At 36.8% G+C, this 17,256-nt stretch overlaps 1 protein-coding gene across 12 annotated transcripts in view; it reads right to left on the bottom strand.

Annotated features, from left to right (window-relative positions):
• Nucleotides 1-387: 387 nt before the first annotated feature.
• TRDN (triadin) overlaps nucleotides 388-17,256 on the bottom strand; it is a 355,819-nt gene continuing 338,950 nt past the window's right edge. For 10 of the 12 annotated variants that reach the window (XM_087865452.1, XM_087865444.1, XM_087865451.1 and 7 more), the window contains 3 exons: nucleotides 8,176-8,217; nucleotides 5,838-5,873; nucleotides 388-2,776 (listed from right to left, as the gene is read on the bottom strand). In XM_087865452.1, coding sequence (XP_087721578.1) covers nucleotides 2,637-2,776; nucleotides 5,838-5,873; nucleotides 8,176-8,217 — 218 coding nt within the window. In that variant the 3' untranslated portion in view covers nucleotides 388-2,636. The remainder of the gene's footprint in view (nucleotides 2,777-5,837; nucleotides 5,874-8,175; nucleotides 8,218-17,256) is intronic. The other 2 variants (XM_087865446.1, XM_087865445.1) reach the window with 1 other exon arrangement.

The raw sequence follows: 17,256 nt of genomic DNA on the forward strand, positions 1-17,256 counted from the left end.
CAGATGATTGGGATGGGTAGTGCACACTAATTGGACAAAATGGAGGACTGAAACAATTATTAAATGCTTACATATTCCAACAGGACATGAATTGTGAATGCCTTATTAAAGATAAAAACTTTTAACCCAACCATTTATCTTTTCCTTTTAAAATGTAAAGCACAGGGGCGCCTGGGTGGCACAGCGGTTAAGCGTCTGCCTTCAGCTCAGGGCGTGATCCCGGCGTTCTGGGATCGAGCCCCACATCAGGCTCTTCCGCTATGAGCCTGCTTCTTCCTCTCCCACTCCCCCTGCTTGTGTTCCCTCTCTCGCTGGCTGTCTCTATCTCTGTCAAATAAATAAATAAAATCTTTAAAAAAAAATAAAAATAAAATGTAAAGCACAAACTTGAAAGGACTAGAAATACTTTATTTGATGGAATCATTCAAACAGATGAGAGTTTAGTTAATGTTTTCCAAGTGCTAGCATCATTGTAACTTTGAGCAGATAAATCTTAACAATCATAATTAATGTTGTTTACATCTTAATTGGTTTGTTTAAATTCCAATTACAATAAATTGTCATTTTTACTTTTTATTAGTTTTTATAATGACAGTGAAACAAACAATGATACAATGAAGAAAAGCACTCAGAGGAAAAATTAGTGCCACATCCAAAAGTATTATTTCAGAAATTTATTTTGATGTCGTATTTGTATTAAGATACATTGTCCACAGTACATCTGTGAGGTATCAGGTTGTTTGTCTCGCTCCCTATTTCACACATAGGGAAACAAGCATAGTCCATTTAGGAAGTTTTCCAAGGGCACACATTGTGTCAGGACAGCATTGGGAACACAATACATTTCTGATATTTTTCTTACACAGTCCCATGCCTAACATAGTGCCCTAGACAGAGTAAGTACTCAATAAATATCCATTGAATGAAAGAATGGATAAACCATTCTCTGAGATCTAAACAACTGCCACATTTGCCCTTCTTCATTAAATTGGACAAGCTGTAGGAGCAGTTGAGCAGTAAACTTTATCCACTGTCCTACCCACGTGTTTCCATTGCTACATGAAGGAGCTTTGCAAGATGATACCATCTTGTCAGTCCTGAAGTTACACGCTGCAGGTCCCCCCAAAAGAGTGTCATTAATCTTGGTTCATTATAAAGTTGGCTTTTGTGGTGTGAGTTGGCACACACTAGCATGTGCCTGAGACCAACTCTTTTCACCAAAGTCACTGAAAATCCATTATTGATTCTGAATGTGTTACTGATGTTCTAGCATCATGTTTTAGTAAAACAGTGTTCTAAACTGGACTTAAAGAACTTAGTTGCAGTCCTTGAAAATAAATCAGTCACTTGACTAGTATTGGCTCTGGCTACACCACCAGACGGTAATTACAATTCCAGAAAGGATAACTTATTTCCTGAGTTAATTTGTCATAAGTTGAGTTGCAACTGTAAACATGATAAAGGTCACAGTGGCATAACTTTTAACATTGATAGAAAAATGTGGTAAAGAACATAAGTGTTCGTATCACCAGGAGACAAAAAGATGACAAAATCAAAATAGTCATTCCCAGTGATGTATCATCAAGTAAGTTAAAGATTGTCATTCATTTCATTGGCACTGATAACCACTCACCTAAAAAACAAGTAAGACATCTCATGAAGCATTTATGGTTAAAATGCATTTCTTTGATTTCGATGACATTCATTTATATATTTACATATACATGTATTTTTTTTTTTTTAGGAAGAAAACCTATTTAATTGCACAGAATGATCCTATTAAGGTGAAATGAAATACTTCTGCATCTGTCACCCAAATTTAGTGATTGATCTAAAATTTCACCCAGGTGATATTTTCATTAGGGCATAGTCTGGAGAAATCTGAAAATGCTACATCTCATTTGCTTTTATTTTAAACAAATGATTCACCAGACCTGCCTAATTGGATGGTATATTTCTACAGAAGTGAATGTCCTAATTGTAATTCAAGACAAATCTTAGAGATAACATTTCTACCCCATCTTACCATGTCCAAAGTTCAGAGATATTTTGAATTCTATCTGACAGAGCATCACAAGGAACTTAACAGCACTCTTTGGTGCAACTATTATCCATTCTTAGAGCATTACCACAACTAAAATTGAAAGAGACGTAAATAAAATTAAACTATTCAACATCAACTTAGTGGGCAGACTACGTTTACATGATAAAGAGGACTTTTGCATAAGCTCCTGTACTCTTTAAACTGAAAGCAGAGTCTGTGTTGTCATTTAGAAATGTACCTAACTGAAATCGGAATTCCATTTTGTCATTGTGTCAATTATGTTTAAAAGACCATTATTAAGTAAACTTTAAATTAACCTGTGAGTAACCCTACAGTGAGTAGAAATAGAAAAATACAAGCATCCACGCCTAGCAACAAACACAAATAACAGATTCTTGAATGCCAGATATTTCAACGTTTGCTTATCATTCAATCCCTTTGCCCACGCTTTCTCTCTAGACCAGGCAGAAGAGTAAAACATTTTTAGAGAAATTCCCCAGATTCATGATTTCAATTGTCTATGCCACTGCAGACAAACAGAAGATCCTATTTTCAAAGTCTTGAAGCACTTGTAAGGGCCCTGTGTGTGTGTCTACTGTCCTTGTTGCTTCTGTCCTGGAGAACTTGGTCGGTCAGAGCTCTCTCCAGGATGGTGTGCAGGAGTGACAGGAAACTGAAATCCATAGCCATTGTATCCATCCAAGTAGACACATTGGAAGAAACTGATGGGGCCTATGGAATAGAGCACGATAACTTGTTAAAACAAGCAGAATACAAACAGGAACAAAAGTGAAACACAGACAGATCGTACGATGTAGGTGGACATGGCTTCTTCAGCTACATAGCCTTGATGATAACTAGAAAGTTAATAAACCATTGTCTTGGATTCCTCACGAGTAAAATCAAAACAATAGCAAAAACTTCCTAGAAATGTTGTGGACATTAAATCAGTAAATAAATGTGAAGCACTTGAAATCTTTCCTGGCACATAATAAGCCCTTAGTAAGTGATAATAAAAATGATCTGGCACAGAAAGTCAAAGTACTTAGGTGATAGGAATCTATTGCTGTGCACCGCACTCAGAAAAACTGTTACATAGTAACCGATTTTAACACATGAGCTTATCAATATGCAAAGTAACTGACTTTTTGTTTTCTTTCAGTGTTTTAATAAAACCACAGAGAGCCTTGTGGTTCCTAGAGTCTTGAGGTTTTCCATTTGCCCTTACTCTGGAGGCAAGTGCTCTCCTGCGATGGCATAGTTACTTTTTCTCAATGCTTCCAGGTAGCAGCTCTGCAGCCAGAGCAGCAAGCACCCCAGAGAAGGTGTTAAAGACAAGCAAGGCAGTGTATGTAGTGCCATGGGTATGAGCTTGAGCTGCCAACGCTCCTCGTGCTCCCAGGTAGCAGCTTTGTTAAGAGATGGTGACTTGAGCTTCTCCAAACAATCACGGGCACTTACTGACTCTTCAGTGTTTTCCATTTTATCTATTTGCCTTCTATTAACAAACCACTTTTTGCTGATGGCCAGGAAAGAGAATGACCATTGAAGCAACTGCTACGTGGATTATGGTGACGTTGGCCAAATCCATATGAGCCTAAGGGTTTATGAAGCAGAATAAAGCAAAGCATGGGTAGAAAGCAGCTGAAGGAAGCAACAAGGGATTATTTTGATTTCATCTCTCTGGGTGTCAGCTGACTTGGAATCACTCGTTCTCAGTGATGAAAGTAGTTTGGAGAAATCTTGAATTTAGTTCTTTCCTTTCTACTTCAACTCATCCAGAATTATTATTATTATTATTATTATTATTACTATTATTATTTAGTGCTAGCTTCAGAGAGAGGCAGCAACACAACCTGCCCCCACCCCCGAGGTCATGAGTGCTTGGGGGTTTGATGGGCTACTGACAGGGATGGCAATAAAGCTGGGCTGCACCAAAAGGAATGGCAGCCCCAGGGCTAATAGCGGGAGTCCAGCAGAGACAGGCTACCTTCCAGCTGAACCCTACCAGACATGGGCACAGTTCTGACACATCTACTTAATTGATGTTGATAAGCTGTTAATGAAAATATTGCTATAGTTGCAAATCTTAGAGCTTATATAACAGATTCAGGAATATCAGACTATAGAACTACTTTATAGTAAGATGAAAATAGGAAATATTGTTTTTCTACAGTAAATCCCCCAATTGAACTTAAACATTTGATAATTTTTTTATTAAAAATATTGAATTGATTTATTCATTCATTTATTCTCATTTAAACTTTTAATTTTGAAATCACTACAGAGTTGCATGCAGTTGTAGGAAATAATACAGAGAGATTCCCATATATCCTTCACCCAGTTTCCCCACAATGGTGACATCTTTGCAAAACTATAGTATGATATTCCAAACAGAAACTTGACATTGATATAATCCACCTATCTTTTTGTATGATGGTTTTTTTGAATTATGTTTTAATATTGATAAAATAAAAGACTTCAGCTGTTTATGTGACATAGCCACAAATTTATTACCAGTAGATTAACAATTAGGAAACTACAGTTTAAACCAGAAATATGCCCAGTTTAATTTTACAGGTTTTGCAATAATATTGAAAAGTGTTGTTAAGACTGCTTATTTCCCCACATTTCTCACAAGATGATGGTATGAGGGGTTATAATGACTATCTCCTTTGCCTGCTGCAATGGTCCCAGCATCTAACACAGACCTTGAAACATAGTAGGCACTTAATATTTGTTCAATGAATCAACTATTAATGCAGAACAGGAGGCATTTGCTATTGTAGTGGGCATTTTCATAATTTCCTGCAGAAATACATTAAGGAAATATTTAGAATCCAGAGAACGTTATTGATGTTATTTTCTCAGAAAATGTCCATTCTTTACTTTAAAAACATTTCTTAAATGATGGGTGGCTCAGTTGGTTAAGCACCTGCCTTTGGCTCAGGTCATGATCTCAGGGTCCCGGGATCTAGCCCACATAGGGCTCCCTGCTTAGCAGGGAGCCTGTTTCTCCCTCTCCCTCTGCCCCACCTCTCGTGTTCCCTTTTTCTCTCTCTCTCAAAAGAATAAATAAAATCTAAAAAAATTAAAAAACCAAAATCATTATGTGAAACAAACTTGTCATACCTATTTCAAACATTGCTTCCTTTGGTCTGCCCAGCAATGACTTTATGCAAATGTGAATGTAAAATGGATTGCTTTACCATCTGAAGAAAAATGTCTAATTTGGAAGTACCAGAATAATGAGAATCTTGGATATTGAATTTTGTAACTGCAAATGAATGGTGATTGTATTCTAAAATCAACTATCCAGAAGATTGATTATGAAGAGCCTGCCATGTATCTGGAAAAACCAAAAAGGACTTTCGGTCTTAGAAGTGAGTTTCTACGCAACTGAATTGCTGAGTCCCATTTCTACATTTTTTTTCTTTTTGATATAAAAAGTTTAGCTTATCACTTCAGCTGTCTCATTACAAAGCAGACAGGAACACACATTTAAGCAGAGGTTCGGTGAGAGCGCTCAGGATCGGAGCCGTGTGGAACATTTTGCCAAACTGCCGCCCCAGTCAGCACTTAGTAATTCGTCCAAATACGTGCTTCTTGCCTGACACAAAAAGTGGTGAACTTCTTTTCAAAATATAAATGACCTATTTTAATGTTATTCTTCGTGTCTGTGCTAAACATCTTTTTCTTCTAATACTGGTCTTAAGAGTCTTAAAGACTCAATTTATACTTAATACCTTTAAGATAGAATGATTGCATAGTTTTAATGTAATTACAAACTTACTTTTTTGCCTCTTAGTGGAAGACACATCTTCAGCTTCTAGTGGGTACAAAAACATGAAAGTAAGTAATGTGTGCAAATATGTAGGGAACTGAAAATGTCTAAACGGGTGCACGATATGAAAGAAACAGGAGTTAATGCCCTCCTTATAATATACACTAGGTTTTTATGCAGATTCTGCTCAATCTCTCACTATACCATTTTATAGGTAAGAACCAGTGGTGGAAGAGGAGCCAGTGGAAGAAAAGAATGTGTGTTTGACAGGCAACTGTTCAAATAGGAAAACTGGTCCTGATGTGCTGGATGTTAGTGGAGGAAAGCTAGTTGACACACATTCCTTTCTTGGAAGAGGTCTTTGATGTTCGGAGTTATAATAGGGTAAGAGTGAGCTGGCTACAGGATGAATATTTCAGTCAAAATCATTCTGAATTTTTGAGGGACTTAAGTTTTTTTTTTTTTTTTAAAGATTTTATTTATTTATGTGACAGAGAGACAGCCAGCGAGAGAGGGAACACAGCAGGGGGAGTGGGAGAGGAAGAAGCAGGCTCACAGCGGAAGAGCCTGATGTGGGACTCGATCCCCGATCGCCAGGATCACGCCCTGAGCCGAAGGCAGACGCCTTAACGACTGCGCCACCCAGGCGCCCCGAGGGACTTAAGTTTTTAGTGATCACTCTTGCCAAGAAAGAATATCAGCAGACTGGTGTCCTGTATCCTTCCTTTTCTCGTCTGGCTCAAGGATTTTTCTGCTGTAGGGATACACACCATGTATTTATCTAGTGTTGGAGAAATTAAAGCTATCTATTCAGACCTCTTTCTCTAAGTTAGAAGTTCTTTTTTTTTTTAATAATAATTTTTTATTATGTTATGTTAGTCACCATAGAGTACATCCTTAGTTTTTGATCTAAGTTAGAAATTCTTAACTGGTGTCTATATTTGGGCTTTGGGAGGGGGTTTCCTGTAAAACCGTGAAATGTTACAGAGATGTGTGTGTGTATGTGTGTCTTTCATCCAAAGGTAGGTTTTAGATTTCATCAAGTTCTAAATGAGTTCAAGGACCTTTCTTCTCAAAGTGTGATCCACATACCAAGAGTTTCACTATTACTTGGAGACTGATACAAAGGTAGTTGTTAGGCTCCAACCCAGATTTATGCCATTCTAACAAGATTGTCAGAAGAATCATATATAAAATAGTTTGAGAATCTCAGCAATGGTCTAGAAGTCAAAAACATATTAAGAGTTGTTGTTTTTAATAATTCAACTTTTAAAAAAATCTAAAAATTCAGTATTCAAAAACGTATCTTAGGACAAGTATAAATCATTTCATAAGCCTCAGATGTCCATTCCCTTGTGTCTTTCCTCAAAGCACTGTTTTCTACACTGTTAATCAATTCTGGGCACTGCTATAGTACTTATATTTTCATGGCAAGAACAACTCTTAGGTAAGCTCTATTATGTACAAGAAAGTTTGGAAGCAGAATAGAAAATATCTATTATATAACAAGCCAAACTAGAGAGCCAGGAAATCCTTCAGGGAACACACACACACACACACACACACACACACACATCAAATTAGTTGAAACCTTTACAATACAGATAAAGAAATTTAGTCCTGAAAAGACTTGCTCAAGATTATGCATCTGGTTGTGGCATATTTTTCTGAGGCTCGTCTTGCCTTCCTCCCTCCCTCCCTTCCTTCCTTTCTCTATGTCATTGCTGTTAGTATAGGCAAATTCTTTCAAAATTTCTTAATCAAAATATGTCAGGGGTGCCTGGGTGGCCCAGTCAGTTAAGTGTCTGCCTTTGGTTCAGGTCATGATCTCAGGGTCCTGGGATCCAGCCCCATGTCAGGCTTCCTGCTGGGTGGGGAGTCTGCTTCTCCCTCTCCCTCTGCCCCTCCCCCTTGCTCATGCGAGTCTGCTCTCTCTCTTTCTCAGATAAATAAATAAAAACTTTCAAAAAAATACATCAACTTCATCTTTGAACACTTATGTGGTCCTCTTCCTGTCAAATAGCTTCCTCACAATTCTTGGTGAGATGATAATTTTGAAATATTGTTCCTGTAAGCAGACTGGACAATAAATGCATCTGATAATTACTTTTAAATAAACCCATGTCCAACGACTGCCTTCAGTATGTGCAGATATGCATATATATATATGTATTTTTTTTTCCCCAAATAATGTAAAACAGCTGTTTGTTTGAAAGACAGGCCTACCATCTAAACATTACTTAGGAAAAGCTGAGGACTAGATCAAGAATAGTTTAATAAAACAGACAAAACATTACATGTAGCCTTAAGAGAAAATTCGTAAATACACTGAAGATCACAAGCTCACCTTTAGCTTTCTTTGAAGCTGATACATCTTCCAAATCTTCTCCTAGAGAGTAAAGAAAGGACACATCAATCTACAGTCTATTTTCCAGATTTCCCAAAGAGGAAATTTCATATTTAAAGATTTTTGAGTCATAGGATATCTTACTCTATGAACTCAGCATCTAGTGTCACTATGAACAAAAACTTCCAGACAAACAAGGCAACATCTCTGACCATGAGAAGGTGGGGAGGAAATGGATACCATGCCGGGCTGTGGTCAGCAGTCTGGCAAAGGCTGACTATGGAAAGAAGGGCCGGCAGTGACTCCCGAACACGCCTGTCCTCTCTGACTCCTAAATCTCCTTCCCCAAACCACTGGTGCTTCTGGAATTTAGGAAACTTGAGGTAAATAGCTTCATATCCACAAGCTGGATCCTGAGAAAAATATCCACCCACATATTTTATTAGTGGACTGATTAGATTTTAGTCTTTTGACAATTATAGAGGCCATTAAAAGACATTAAAATTTGAACCAAAGCTCAATACATAAACAATGACTCTTAAGGTACATTATGTGAATTACTTGGTGTTTTGTGTACAGGCACATATAGAATAATGTGGAAGGAATCTTAAGTCAGAAATAATTCTAACACAATACAATTAAATGATCTTTAAATATTCACATGAACTTTTTAGCATTCGTAATGATCTGAAGAGGGTTGGTTTTCTACCATTTATCCAGATTTTGCATACCAGCTGCTCACTAATAAATAGAGAAGGGATAAAATAGGTCAGAATGCAAATTTTCTTTAGCAAGAAAGAAATGTGACCTTTAGGAAGAGATGTTATTATGTAAAAGAGCAAAATGGGGAAAAGAAATGAAATTACTAACATTTTTTTGCAGTGACTATTTTTAAACTATTTATTTAAAATTTTATTTTTTTAATTAACAACCTTGGGGAAAAAGTCACATCAGGACTCAGAGGCAAAGACAGAAACCCAAAAACAGCTTTTTTTTTTCCTTGTCAGGCTGGAGCAGAGTTTAAACCGGGCAAGAACCACTCCAGCTCTGGCCACAGCTTCCTCTCTACATCTGGGTCACACGTATGTTGGTTGCAAACCGGCTTCACTTCATTCAGGAACCTAGTTCAGGGCATTCATAACCTCCTCAATCTAAGCATCCCTTGCTCCTGCCCTTGACAGTGTCACTTAACTGTGGACTGGACCATCCGCTTGGTTCACTGCAGCGAATTATTAAAATTTCAACCTGATTGGTTTAGAAATATTTCAATGTAAGCTTAACACAATTAAATATTGGATTAAATAACCATGGTCTTAAACTGCCCAGTTAGCAGCTATGAATAAAGAAAAGGTATAAATTGGGTACATGATATTTTGAAATAACTTTATAATGGTATTTTAAAAATGATGTCAGAGTTCTTAGAAGGGTCAAATGATACCTATATTTTCACCTTGTAGCGAGAATCTGCTAATTTCTATGGACAATGTTTATAAAAATAAAATAATGCCAGGTTCTTGTACACGAGAAATATAGATTTTATTTTTGTAGATTATAGCACACTTAAGACTAAGATACTTATTCTCTGGATCCATTTGTTATCCCTGGAGAAATAAATATGGGTAGAATAAAAACCTTAGCTTCTCTTTTCCAAATTCTGTATTCTGACCCAGCATAAACTAGCTACGAATGATGAAAGCTGGTAAGAAGTGAGTCACATGTCAATTCTCAGGCTAACAGGGAAAACAGAGACACAAGAAGGCAAACTGTAAGCCTGGGGCAGTTGCTATAGCGATGCAGTCTCTGTGAATGCAACTTCACAGCAACAGAAATTTACTGAACTAGGAGTAATGAATGTACTGTGATGGTCACTGCTTAGAATACAAAAAAGAAATAGCATACTTACAGTTCATTTACTTTTATAACTTGTGCATTGATTAGGTGAGTGGTGGTTTGAATAAAACAAATACTTGACTCTAAAAAGGTATAGTCATTACCACAAAAGAAGTATCAACATGTGCCAATGGAATTTTAAGGACTGACTTGCTTTTTTGGAAGGGACGATCAGGAAAAATATTTCATGAAAGAAGTCTAATTTATTTTTACTTTTTTCTTTTTTTTCCGTTGGAAGGTTTGCCTGAGGAAATATACTTGAGATGTGGAAAAAGTCAAGAAATATCGATATATGACAGCCACATCCAACTTTGGAGTTGAATAGGAGAGGTGTTTCAATCTTTTGTTAAATTTGCACAAGAATAAGGAACGTGATGTTTTACTTTCGTCAGCTTTTAGGGTCAGATCGGTGCAGATACCACACTTGAGTCTGAAAAATAAACATTTTAAGCTGCTAAAAGTGAATAATTTGATATTTGTTGCCTTAGAAGTCTCTGAGCTGGACAGTGTGGTCTCCAAGCCAAACAGGACTGACAAAGGTTCCTAAGCCTAAGGACAATGACCGGGAAGCAGAATCAGATGATGAATTAGAGGCCTTGGGGTTCTGTGATAAGCTGAGTGTACCCGCATCTTGTGAAAGGGAAGGGAAGGAAGAATTACCCATATCTTATCATTGAAACATCACAGCTATTAGGACACTGATTTTTTTAAAATGATTTGTATACCTTGTACAATTCTAGAGCACAATGAATTTTATTTTCTGCACATATCCCTTAATAAATGGTATCTTTTCATTTAAAAAGTATTCTTGAGGGAAATCATATTTTAATGTACTTTGTAAAAATAACAAGACCAAAATATGAGAGAATGGATTCAGAGAAAGAAATTGGGAATGTATTTTAATAATCAACATAGAAACAATGATTTCTGTGACTAGAAGTCACTGAAGAAGTTGAGTGTAAATGATGCTTTGTAGGTAGAGTTGAATGGGATGGAACACATGTGAATGCAAAAAGCTTAATATAATAAGGGATAGCATCATGCATTTTTTGAGTTTGGAGGAAGACAGTGGTGCCCTTCCCAGCAACAAGGAAATTCCAGGAGGCACTCATTAGCTGGGGATCATGAAAAGTTTAATTTTCTAGGAGTTCAGTTGTGGCGTTGGCTGGTCATGAAATTGCGAATGTCTAATAGGAAGAAAGACAGAAGGCAGGATGTCTGGAAAAGTTTAGAAGTGACATGCATTGAGTTAATAGGCAAAACTGAGTGAGTTGAGAGGTCACTTTTAATGACAGCAATGATATTCAATATTTCTTAACACCATCTGTTGTGCCTTATTATTTCATGTGTGTTAGGACATTCAATTCTGACAACTCCTTTGTGAGGTAGGTGCTCTTGCTTTAAATCTCCTGTACAGATGGGGCAGAGAGGGGTTAAGTACTGTCCAAGGTCACAGAGTGAGTTAAGTGGCAGGATTGGACCAAACACTACAATCTACCTGGATCAGAGCCACTTGAATGAGGATTTACATTTTTTTCCCAAATAGTATACCTGGTATGTGCCAGCCACTGTTTTAAGCACTTTATGAATAATAACATATTTCACCTCCTTGGGAAATCTGCGAAGAAGATACTATTACTGGTCCCATTTTGTGGGTAGGACAATTGAAAGCTAGAGACTCAGTTCCCAGAGCTAGTTAGTGGGGAAAACTGGGATTCAGACTCAGGCATTCTGGTTCTAGAGGTTGCGTTATGAATCACTGTGCCATTCTCCCCCTTGAGGATGGCCTCCTAAACCCAGTTCTCTCTGACCCTAGAACGTACGCATTACACTGCTGGCTGCACGGACCATGAACTTGTGCAGAGCAGAGATGAAGGACTGTCCCTCTTCCAACAATCCATTCTCCTTCAGAGCGTATGAATAGAAGAGTTACTTAGCTGTAGTTGAAAATGATAATGACAATGAAGAGGAAAATATATCTGTTCTGTTTGCCGAAACACTGTAATTTAGGCAATCAGATTCCAAACAATTAAGAATGAAAGTATTATCCTGACTTTCAAATTGTAGACTCCATCCTTTACTCATATAGAAACTTATATTAAAAATAAAAACTTAGATTCAAAAGGAATCACAAGTATTAATGAATCCATTCTCTTATCAAATTCAGACATCTCTCCTGTAACAGAGTCACATGGGAGGTCTCGTCTGCGTGGCTACCGTTTCAATCTTTTAAACATTTTGACGTCAAAGTCTGGCTTTTGTATAGCTCTTTTATACTTATTGAATTAAGGCTACAGACACAGGGGTTCTTAGAGAACTATTAGTTTATGAAAACAATAAAATTATCATGATAAAGAGGTCTAAATTTTGTATTTTCAAGTAGTGCTTGGATCTTCTCATTAACTGAAGGGATTTCTTCTTTGTCTCAATTCCACAATGTGCCTCATTTCACCTAAGTGTCTGTTCCAATACTTAAATATATGTATATAAATTTATAAACATAAATGTGTATTCTGTGACTGAGTGTAATGCCCTGAAAAAAAAAAAAATCAGAAATTCTCTTTTTCCTTTGCCTGAAAGTATTTGTTGAGCTCCAAGTCTGATCTCCAGCCATGCATCAAAAAGAGAGTCAGAGCAGGATGGGACCTTAGGAAAGTTCAGGAGATAAGTCTGTGTCTGCATGGAGTCGAGGGTAGCCTTGGTTCTAACAGGCTGAAAACATAACTTAGACAGCCAGTATGTTGGCATTAAGGAGACTCTGTGTGTGTGTGTATGTGTGTGTGTGTGTGTGTTTATATAACATATAAATATATATGGATATATATTAATATATGTGGGTATATATTTATATAGCATTGAAATGAACACTAATTAAAATTTGACTGAAGGGGAATACTAAGAACATGAAAAAATGTGGAGTCTAGTCTCAGTTCAATGATAGGTATGGTGTATAATTGCATGTATTTTTATTTTTTAAAAAGATTTTATTTATTTGACAAGACAGAGAGAGAGAGCGAGAGAGCACAAGCAGGGGGTATAGCAGAGGGAGAGGGAGAAGCAGCCTCCCCCTGGAGCAGGGAGCCTGATGCGGGGCTCAATCCCAGGACTCTAGGATCATGATCTCAGCCAAAGGCAGACATCTAACCGACTGAGCCACCCAGGTGCCCTTACATGTATTTTTAAATACATGGACTTGATATATGAATTAGCAAATTTTATACAAAAATTATTGAGTTATTATTCTCAACAAGCAATCTTATCTTGGTTCCATGTCTTATTCTCCATAATGGTAGTTCTCAAATTTTTGGTTACAGAAACCCTTTACAATCTTAAAGAATTAAGGACCCCAAAGAACATTTGTTTACGTGGGTTGTATCTATTGATAATTAATGTAATAGAAATTAAAATAGACTTTTTTAAACACAAGGATCCTCAAGCAAACAACTCCTTAGTCATAAGAGCAATGCTGTTCTCACGTGCCATTTAGCCTTTGGAGAATTCCACTGTGTACTCGTGAAAAAAATGAGAGTAACAAAGGTAAGTAATGGCCGACTATTAATACGTAAAATGTTTCAGATCACCTAACAGGATTTTGGAGATCTTTTAGAGACCCAAAGACTATTACACTGAGAAATGCTACTCTAGATGAAGAATTCTATCTCTATGAAATAACCAACATATTACCAAAGGAAATAATTAAACATAAACCTGTCAAAAGGAAAGGTAATTATTAAAAAAAAAAAAGTTCATTAGCCATATAAACCAATAACAAGTCAAATATTTGAGAAAACAAGACAGTAAAAGTTATCTTTTGACGAAAAAAACCTTACCTTATTTCTCTGACACAGAAACAAGTAAAACAATGCAAATATAAGCAGGATAGAGACAAACCAAAACTAGGTTCTTCAAAATAAGAATTATTATAAAGGAAACAACTGATTGTATTTCCAGCTATTTTTTTATTTTATGGAAAAATTATTACATACAATAGCAATCATTTCTCAAATAACTAATGCTAATTTTGCATTAAAAGAAAAATTTTAAACTAATTTGAAATATACAGTGAATGTAAAATTTTTAGATTTAGGGTTAGATATCAATTTCTTGCTTGCTTGCTTGCTTTCTCTCCCTTTCTTCTTTTTTCTGTATTAAAACTATCCCTCCTAAATCTGGATAACCAGAATAAATTTAACATCATTATCACACATATGCATATTAATTAATTAGAAAATTATATTTACAGTGGTTTTTAAAGGTTGTTGGTATCTCAGTTCCTTCTTCATATAGAGGGTTTAATTCATCATGCATATTTTATGATGTATCCTATGTGTTTATAATATAAAAATATCTGAAACTGAATCAGTAATCAAAAAAATCCCAACAACCAAAAGTCCAGGACCAGACGGGCTCCACAGGTGAATTCTACCAAACATTTAAAAAAGAGGTAATCCCTAATCTTCTTGTACTATTCCAAAAAATAGAAGAGAAAAGGAAACTTTCAAATTCATTTTATGAATCCAGTATTACCCTGATACCACAACCAGATAGACACAACACACACACACACACACACACACACACACACACACACACACACGAGAACCACAGGCCAATATCTTTGATGAAAATAGATGCAAAATACTCAAAAAAAAAACCTAGCAAAAAAACAAAAACAAAAACAAAAAACTAGCAAACCGAATCCAACAATACATTAAAAAAATTATTCACCACCATCAAGAGAGTACAACCTGGGGGGAGAGGCAGAGGGAGAGAGCAGACTCTGCTGAGCAGGGGGCCCAAAAATGGGGCTTGATCCCAGGACCCTGGGATGGTGACCTGAGCCAAAGGCAGACACTTAACTGACTGAGCCACCCAGGCGTCCCTAAGAAACAGACTCTTAACTATAGAGAACAAACTGATGGCTACCAGAGAGGAGGTGGGGCGATGGGTGAAATTGGTGATGGGAATTAAGAGTACACTTATCATGATGTGGGGCACCTGGGTGGCTTGAGATCAAGCCCCACGTTGAGTCAGGCGCCACACTCAGTGGGGCGTCTGCTTGAAGATTTTCTCTCTCTGCCCCTTCCCCCACTCACATGTGTGCTCTCATTCCTTCTCTCTCAAATAAATACATGAATGTTAAAAAAAAAAAGAGCACACATATGATGAGCACTGAGTAATGTATAGAATTGTTGAATCACTATATTGTACACCTGAAATTAATATTACTCTGTGTGTTAACTACACTGGAAGTAAAATTCAAAACAAAATAAAAGACCAAAATACAAACATTTTCTAAGGGAACTTAAAGTAAATAAGAGCAATGTATGTAGCAGCAAAAAATAAAAAAATAAAAAAAATGCTTATCTTTAATTGAAAACAGCAAAGAAAAAGTAAACAGTTAAAGAAAAAATAATATAAAAATGTCAAAATTAAAAAATATTTTTAAAAAGATCAGTTTAGTTTTACAAAGTGTATATTACCTTAAAGTTTTCTTGTAGTTTATTCATTTAGGAAATTTCAGCAACAATGACTACAATGAGCTCTTTTTCTGTGCAGGTGCTCTACTAGATACTTTACATATGTTTTCACTTAAGTCTCACAATACACGAAGAAATAGGCGGAATATCCTCATTTTCCAAGAGAACACTGAGACTCAGGGAATTTAAAATGTGTTAAACAATGCATTTTTAAAGTAGTAAAAGAAGGTATAAAGCTAATTTTCTAGAACTTCTAGAACCTTACTCTTTCAACTAAACTTTCTATCTCTACTCTCAGAGCACTTTGTTATGTGCCCTGGAAAAACCAAAAGTACAATGCTACCTGGAAGTAATTTGCAGTCAAGCAGAGAAAAAGAACCAGTATCCAAACAGATAAAAGATATTACGGGTTGAAAGGCAGTATATGACAATCCTCAAAATAGTGTGAGATGTTTTCAATGGTGGAACGGTCACTTCCTCCTACAGAGATCAAAGAAATTTTCTGGAAGCTATCTTGTGGGAGGTGGGCCTTGAAGAATCATGATGACCTGGAGATGGACTGTGAAGGATCATATGACCAGGAATGGGAAGAAAAATCCAGGAAAAAGGAATGACAGGATCGAAGGATGGAGGAAAATCAGGAACATGGAAAGTTGAATTGGTTTGGTAACTCCCAAAGGTGTAGACAATAATTACAGAAAAAAGATTTAAAATGTAGTTTAAGACTGGATCGTAGAGGCTTTAGACCCTCACGCTAAGAAATGTAGAATGTACTGTAAATTCATCATGAGGAAATATTGAACACTTATTGTATAAATGGCCCCATCAATTTGAAGTTTTGGAAAACTTAATCTATGTTGTAGACATGAAATGGGATGACAGAAATCAGAAAGGGACAGGCTGGAAAGTCACTGCAATGGTTCAGAGGAGAAATAGTACAAGCTAACATGACCTGAGAACTGAATTAGAGCCAGAGACAAAGAGTGGTGATTAGTCAAAGTGGAACTTGAAGTTTTAGGTCCAAGTGACTGAAGAATGGAAATCATATGGCTATTCCCTTTAGGATTTGCTGGGGTTGAGGGATAGGAGACAGAAGGAAGGTAAGATAGGAAGGTCAGCCGTGAACCTGTGCAGACAAAAGGTGAAGCCGGGAGTTGAAAATGTGGAGCTAGAGCTGATAAGGCAGGTTAGGCTTCAGAACAATTTGGGGTCTTATCCACAAAGAGGTGGATAGCAAGGTGGATGACCCGCTGAGAAAGAGTGTGAAGAGAAGGAAAGAGAGCTGAGAGGAAAGAATTAATCCTCTGGAAAAAGAAAAAGCAGCAGAAGCCCACACTAAACAAATATGAAAAGAAGAGTCCGATATTATGAAAACCAAGAGAGGAAAACATTTCAAAAAGGACGAGAGACCAACAACATTGAGTGCAACAGAGACTGGAGAGAAGTGAGAAAGGTAATTAAGCTCAACAATTACGATGTCTGGGTTGAGCTTTAAGTGTGTTACTTGGGGAAAATGTTGGAGGGCAATACTCAGGTTGCCTAAAGAATTGGTGGGAGACTTATTTCAGAAGCGTAATTGTGAATGAAAGCAAAAGTACTTCAGGAAGCAGAAGGCGCAAGGAAAATTTCATATGAGAGAATAGTTTGAAGATGTTTGCAGGTGATGGGAGGAGGGTTTCTTAGAGCAAGAACTGAAGATGCAGGATGGAGG

This window comes from Ursus americanus, chromosome 11 (assembly GCF_024610735.1).
Source record: "Ursus americanus isolate L20-20 chromosome 11, mUrsAme1.1.p, whole genome shotgun sequence".
Classification (NCBI taxonomy): domain Eukaryota; kingdom Metazoa; phylum Chordata; class Mammalia; order Carnivora; family Ursidae; genus Ursus; species Ursus americanus.